The sequence below is a fragment of the Pteropus vampyrus genome, unplaced genomic scaffold, assembly GCF_000151845.1.
Source record: "Pteropus vampyrus isolate Shadow unplaced genomic scaffold, Pvam_2.0 Scaffold70, whole genome shotgun sequence".
Classification (NCBI taxonomy): Eukaryota; Metazoa; Chordata; class Mammalia; order Chiroptera; family Pteropodidae; genus Pteropus; species Pteropus vampyrus.
In genome coordinates, this window is record NW_011888851.1 from 2,856,302 (window position 1) to 2,864,261 (window position 7,960).

Below are 7,960 nucleotides of genomic sequence, written 5' to 3' on the forward strand. Positions count from 1 at the left end.
TGTACATAAAAAAAATTAATATTAGATTTTTATACTATAAGAAACTAGATGCCATTTGTAACAACCTAGAGAGTATATCCTAATATATTCTAAAATTAAAATATATTGGTATATTTATTAACATGGATGTAAACATTTGAAATAAAATATTAGTCTACCAAATCTATCAAATGTATAAGAGAAGATCGTCATGACCACACTAAATTTATTCCAGGACAAAAAGTTGATTTTACATTAGAAAACTCTATATAATTCTCCTGTAAGGGGATTTTTAAAATAAAATAAAATGACCCACCTCAAAAGATGCAGAAAAAATCCTAGAGAGTTTATTAAGACAAGGAAATAAAAGGTGTTGAGATGTAAGAATTGGAAGAGAAGAAATAAAATTGTCATTCTATATAATTATCTATGGAGGAATCCCAAAAGAATTTACTGCTATACCATTAGAATAAAAGAGTTTACTAGATTGAAAATCAATATATAAAATCGACTGTATGTCTGCACCTTAAGACAGAAAATGTAAATTTAAAAAAGATATTTACGATATCATAAAAATTTTTAAATACATCAAAATAAACATACAAAGATGTGTATAAGCTTAATGGGAAAAAATAATAAAACTCATGTAAAGACACTAAAGGCGGCTTAACTAAATAGAAAGCTATACCATAAGGAGCTCAGATACAGAGCCCTGTATATATAGAAAATAGATATAAAAGGAAAATTGTACCATAAGTCAAGAGGAAAAATGTTTCATAGTTGAGAAAACTGGCTCAGTATATGAATCCCTATCTAATACTAAATACAAAGGTGGACAGCAGATAAACTAGAAACCCAAGTACTATGATAAAATTATAGAGTTAATAAAAGTACATCTCTTATAATATCTTTGTAACCCAAAAAGTTACAGTTTTATAACCCAAAGCTGCAAAAGGAAAACCATAAAGAAAAAATTTTTTGATGCATCTGATGATATCAAAATTAAGGTTTTCTATTTCACAATGGACACCACAACGTTAATCAGATAATAGAATAGAAGGAAATCGTATGCTGTCTAAAACCAAAAAAAGGATAAATATCTAAAAAATATAAGACAAACTTACAAAAACAAATGTGAAAAAGACAACAATCCCAAGAAAAAAACTATAGGAAAAAAAACTTGACAGTTAACCAGCAAATGAAGAGATTTTTCAGAAATATTAGTAATTAGATTTAAAAAAGATTAAAGCAAACTACAACTCGATACCTATTAAATTGCAAAAACATGAAAGCTCATTGATGCCAACATTACCTACAGCAGCATTGTTTGTAATGGCAAAACAACAACTGGGAAAACAAAACCCACCATCAGAAATCCCCAAGTATTTATCAACATTAGAATAATTACATAAATTGTGGGAATTACCACTGTGGTAATTCACTGGAATCCTGTACAGCAGTGTAAGGAATGAAATACAACTATGTGCAACAACACATGAATGTATGAATTCAGAGTCCATATGTATGAGCCTCAGAATTTTAATATTAAATGAAAAAGTTATAGGAAAATATATTCAGTATAATCTCAGTTATATAAAGTTTAAAACCATCCAAAACTAAATAATATCTAAATATAGATTCAAACATAAGTAAATAAAAAAAAAAAAAAGCAAGGGACTAATCAGAGTGGTGACAACTGAGAAAGATTATTTCTGAATTTGAGAAGACCAAAAAAAAAAGAAAAAAGGAAAAAGAAACTACATCATCACCAAACATTTAGTAAACATTATGAATACCAAGAAGTAAACAAAGGGTAACAAAGATAGCAGAACTTCATATGAAATGAATGATACCAATAATAAGTGCACCGAAGAACCTCAGGAAGAAACTACTGACTGAGCACCTAGTGAGAAAGGCTTCCCGTGGAGCAGAGCTTAAGATGGCTCCTTTGAAGAAGGTTTAGAAAACAAAAACAAAAACAAAAACAGAGCAAGAGCAAAGAGGTAAAAAGCATTCCTGAGCAGAGTGGTGACATGACTTTTGCATAGAGTAGCAATAAGAGAGGTTGCCAAGGGTCAAATTATGAACGGTGAAGGAATTTGGGAAAGCACAGAAAAACTGGAGGCTGTAATGTGCTTTGGAAGGATTAACCTGACAGAGACATGTTGAATATCAGGAATAAAGCAGAGGTAACAAGGAGGGCACCACTGCAACAGTCCTGGACTGTGGTGATAAGGACTGAGCCAGAGGTAAAAGGAGTGGAATAATTTTAAAAGCACTTATCATGTTTGATGGGCATAGCTGTAGTTTTGGGAATAATAAGCTTTTATAATTATCCAGCCAATTGTGTTAGAGGCGGAGGTGTACAAACCCGATAATCCCCATGCTACAGTAGAGAAGAGATTAGAACTGTGCAGGATGAGAACGGGGGCTATCCACTCAGCCTGTCAACACTTCCGTTCCTTTCTGGCTGTTCCATAAAGCAGAACACACAGCCCCCTCCTATCAGCTCTCAGTCCAGAGTTAAGGCAAAGAAAAGAAACCTAAAGATGGCCCACTTTCCTTTCAATATTAGACTAGCTGTCCAAAGATACTGCCTGCAGACATTTTATTGTCTTTTATCTGCTGCCACCTAGCGTAGATATGGAATTCTTTCCCTATGAAAAACACAATCTAGTACCACCTAAAATTACAACTGCTCAAAAAATATAAATCACATGGAAATTAATGGTCAGCATCTCTCGTAGAGAAATCTTTAAGCTTCTACAAATTGTGAAACTATTGATACAACAGTATTTTACTGTATTGTGGCACAAGTTGCCACCACAAACTTTAAATGGAATAGGAAATTCGTACTAAGTAAAAGTTTACAGTCTTCTCCATAAAGAACACATGTTGAAGGCGGGGACACTCACAGTAAAGTTCTTTGCTAGCTAACCTCCAGGAACACTAACAGTACCTTCTAGCTCTCTATTTTTATTAAAGAGAAGAACCCTTTAACAACTAAAGTTGCCTTGAAATGGAGTGGGCTGCCTTGTGAGAGCTTGAGAAATCCATCACTGAACAAGAGCATATAACTGAGGGATTCATGCATGAGGGAGAGGTTAGTCTATATGATCTCAAAAGAACCATCCCACTCTGAGGTTCTCTGTATCCAGCATACTTAGTAGTCCATGAACACAAACACTGCTACTAACAAATTCTGAAGGGCAAAGAATCTGCCTATTTTGTTCCCTGTTGCATACTGTAAAGCTAGTACAATGTCCAGCACATAGATATTTAATATCTGCTAACAGGATGAAATTTAATTTTGATTATATTAAAGCATTACATCAAAATGGTTAAAAGTACATAACAGAACCAAAGTGCCTGGGTTGAAATTCTAGTGTTGCCACTTACTAGTTTTAAGATTTAACTTGCATGTACCTCAGTTTCTCATGGGATAAAAATGGTACAACTTCATAGTTTTTAGTAACATTCAATGACTTCATTTACGTAAAGCCATTAAAATAAAGTTGTAAGTATTAGATATTATTATTATAATTACTATTATCATGTAATTGATGAAGAACATTTATTGAGGCACAAAACAATGAAAACATATCATGACAAGAACCAAAATACAAAACTAGTAGAGAAGTGGTCATTTTTTATCACAATTGTAATGTTCTCAACCTTTACAGATGATTGAGATAAAAACTCATCTCTGACTTGAAGACAAATTGATTACTTATAGCTTTAAACAATGAATTATGGCCAGATTTTCAAGAAATATTATTGTACATTAAGTTTTTCCTTCAAGAAGGAAAGTTTGCTTTTGACTGTGCAATTTGGCTCATGACAGTCTGAAGAAGATAAAGTCAGCATGACCTAGTAATGTGCCGCAGAGGATTGTGGGTAGGGTTAAGACACATTACTTGAAAATTGGGCTTCTTTCCCACCAAAAAAAGAAATTTTTCGTGTTTTTAATTAAGATGGAGTGCCTAGGCCAGGAGCACTACAAAGGATCCGCAGTTACATCAATAGAAAGGACACAGGAGAGGTCTGTTTCACACAGTCAGGGTGAGGATTTTGTGCTTCATACTTTCTTTCATGTGATCTCTCTCATCTCTTCTAAAAGCAACCTGCTAACACCCTGTCTACCCATGTAGGAATTATTAATTTATATATTTAGTCAGCTGGTACCCAAGGTCTAAGATTCCACAGGGTCCTCCACCTTCAAACAAGTGGAGCTTTGAAGCTGGCAAATGGGTGGCTTTTGCAAAAGAACAATCTCACCCAGAAGACTGAAATTATGCAACTCAAATGAGCTTCATAGAAAAACACAGTAAAATGCAAATTGCAGGAATGCTATGTTGCTTCAAACTCGGAAATGAAACATTCATGGCTACTTCAAAAGGAGAAAGTTGGTGAAATTAGATTATTTAGATGCCATTTGTTATCATCTAATAATACATTTTATTCTTTTAACCATGAATTCCAACCTCAGAAAAAAGTTTTTGCTAATTTTCAAATATTTTCAAAGTAACATATGTAAGCTGACCTTGCCTAAAGCTTTGAAAAAAATTCAATCCACAAAATTTAGTAGTTCAAAGTAAAGTTTACTTAATCTAAATGAACACAGCACAACTTCTAGTCTGATTCATGCTATTCTATTCTAGGTGATATTTTCAAACTAATAGTTTATGGCTCTATGAGAGATTCACAGACATTAATTTGAAGTCTTTAAAAATAATTTGATATTTAAGAATTATTCATACTATTAATTATGCTTTCAGTCCAGAAAACTTTATACCTTGCTTTATCAGGAGAGATTTTTAAGAAAAATAAATTGAACAATTGGTTGTTCATATGCAGAATCCTATCACTTCTCTGGCATTTTATATCACAGATATGAAGGTGTTATATAAATGTAAGTAATATTGTGTGCTTAATTTTAAGCTACCATGAGTGTTTATAGATCGTTTAAACAGAGAACACACAGGCTGACTTTCTTAAGGCCACAATGTAATTTAGTGACAATGCTCAACATTCTGTACAATGTTAACTGAACTATAATTCCAAGATAAAAAGTTAGTTTTTAATAGAGTTTTTTAAGTGTATATGTTAAAACCACAGCTGAGAGTGGCTTTGTGCTGCCTGGGTCATCCTGACCTAGTCATACAAAGCAACCCAGCTAGTTGACTGCTTTCTGGCTGCACTGTCAGAGAAGAGCTCCTCAGACAACTTGCTGACATTTTAAAGAAAGCCCAGCACTCTTAAATGGGGTGAGAATGACAGTAAATCACAGAGAAAATGGCCTGAATGGCTCGAACCACCAACGCTGAGGTAGTGTGGTGTGATGGAAATATCACTGCATTAGGAGCAAGGAGACCCAGGCTGTCTGCAGCTCTGCCACCCATCACTCTGGAAAGGTGGCTGAGTGGATGACAGGGCAGCAACAACACTGTTGGTTAAGCTCAGCCAAGCCACAGAAATGCTAGAATAAAAAACACAGAGAGTCAATACAACTGGCTTGGGTTAAACCAGGAAAGGAAACTCAAATTAAGATATATTTCACATATATTTTATGTGAATACGTGTGATCACAGGGGATCAAAAAATACATCCATTATTGTAGAAACTAAAACGCAAATGTGGTGAATCACAAATAAATTACATTATATTCTTTCTTTCAAAGAAATAAAAAGAAAAAAATGATACAATAAGTAGCATGAAGAAGTAGTAAAGTCTAATGGTAAATACTTTAGAAGAACTAGAAAGATGGTTAGAAGTTGGTAAGGACCAAAATTATAGCAAAGAACTGGAAATAAATAGTACTAAGGAAAAACTGGACATAAATATCAAAATGTGGATAGATTAAACGAAATCTAGAAAATAGTCCCAAAAGTTTAAAAGTTTGAAAAACAAACTTACACACACACACAGACACACACACACACACACACACACACACACACACACACACACACAACCTGAGACTAACAGAAATATCTGAGATCTGAGATAACAGAAAACGCCTAGACTAAGGAAACAAAAATTAAATAAATGATTGAGCGGGGCAGGGCACACAGACCATGAAAGAGGGTACAGAACCATAGCACAAATAGTGCATGAGGCAACTGTGAATTGCCACTCAAGAATAAACCTTAACTCAAAATACTTAATCTGAAAGCAAAGAAAGGTTCTGTCAATGACGAAAGAAAAAATTCCAATGAACAGGAAATAATGATTGATATCAACTCTTAGAAGAGAAAAGGGCTTAAGGAGTATCATGCAAAATGAAAAGAAATAGAGTAATACCAGCTGGGTATCCAGCAAAGACGAATATTTTCTTTGAAGAGAGTAGAACATTTAAATCTATAGAACCTAAAGGAACTTGTCAACAAAAATCTACAGCTAGATAATTATAAACTGAGATATATAAGCAAATAGTAAAATAATCTCAATTATGAAGTTTAATGCCCAAATCTCTTCTTTTTATTGTCCATAAGATTTTTTCTTTACTGTAAAAGGGATTAAAGATATTTATTTCAATAACTGTTATAAAAATTCTTACCCTTCAGCCCTATTCTCATGACAGCAATTGCATGAGCTCCCTAAACATATCTAGAATATGAAGCTTGTTCAGACTTCAGTCACCAGAGGCCTTAGATTTGAGTCCCCATTTCCTATTACTATTAACACAATTTTTAAGTTCTATTTCTAAGCCTTCAAGAAGCTAATATGAATAGCTTTAGAAATATTACACACTACCATATTTATAGTTGTATTAGTGAAAATAATTGTTTGTTGAAGTGCTGCTGTCTTAATGCGGGACTAGATTTTATATAATTAAGTATAATTTCAAGCATCTAGTAGTCCATAGCCCCAAAATGTACATTTACAAATAGCAGGACAAATATGTATAAAGTACTCACTTCAACAGTCTCAATTTTTCCCTCATGGGGATGTGGTGTTCTTGGGTAGATATCAAGAAGATGTGGTGGCGAATCAAAATGTAATCTTTTGAGACTTTTTTTAAAAACATCTTTACAATTCAGCTCATCAAAGTTAGTCCTCCATAATAAAACCTATTACAAATTAATCACATTGGCAGTTATTAACTTGCATGTACAAACTATAGAATTAAAAAAATATATATACAGAATTGTCCCTCAAAATAGTCAGAAAGTCTAGATATAGATTTCAACAACATTACTACTTCTCGATGCGTTTTTTTAAGGGCGGGAGGCAGAGATTTAGCATTTTGAATTGCCTTCACACCCAGTTTAAAATTCATATTAAATTCATATTATTACCTTAAAATTTTATTTTTTTCAAACCTAAAGTCATGTTGTCTACTCTATTCAATAAATCTGGCTATGAGTGACTTTCAAGTAAAAGCAGATTTTCTACGAAAACAATTTAAATTTACCATCCCCAAGAATCTTAACATTTGAAAAATAAGACACACTGACAGAATATTAGGCAATAATTCAAGTGAAAGTTACACAGCAACATTGGGCATTCAACGTTAGTTACATATATAATTAAGTGTAAAGATGAGCAAAAGAAAATAACTGCTGCTTGACTTCCAAAACCTTTTAGAACTGGCACTATTTCAGCTATGAAAAAGCGGACTTCCTGGCATTAAATTAAAATATAAATTCAGTACTCATCTTCACATATGTCATCTAGTTGGTTGTAAAAGTCTTCACTTAAGTCTTGAATTCCTTTACTCTAACCAAATCAAAGAGAAGGCTGAAAGATTTACAAACCTGTGCATCTGCACCTCCTGATGAAAATAGCTCTCCACCTTTTGAAAATGAAACAGTAAAGACAGGTCCCTAAGAAATAAATGGAGATAAAAGAAAAAGTACTTGGTGATGCTTTCTCATGGCCAAGAGGACTGTGAATATTAATTTTTTGGGCCAATTTATGTAGACTATTTACATAATAAGTCTGAGAGAACATATTCAATTGCTAGCAACTAATGCAC

General features: G+C 33.3%; 1 protein-coding gene across 2 annotated transcripts in view; it reads right to left on the minus strand.

Moving 5' to 3' along the window:
* The window catches only part of POC1B (POC1 centriolar protein B), a 96,154-nt gene that overhangs the window by 39,513 nt on the left and 48,681 nt on the right, over positions 1 to 7,960 (minus strand). For both annotated transcript variants that reach the window (XM_011361758.2, XM_023531551.1), the window contains 2 exons: positions 7,740 to 7,808; positions 6,900 to 7,052 (listed from right to left, as the gene is read on the minus strand). In XM_011361758.2, coding sequence (XP_011360060.1) covers positions 6,900 to 7,052; positions 7,740 to 7,808 — 222 coding nt within the window. The remainder of the gene's footprint in view (positions 1 to 6,899; positions 7,053 to 7,739; positions 7,809 to 7,960) is intronic.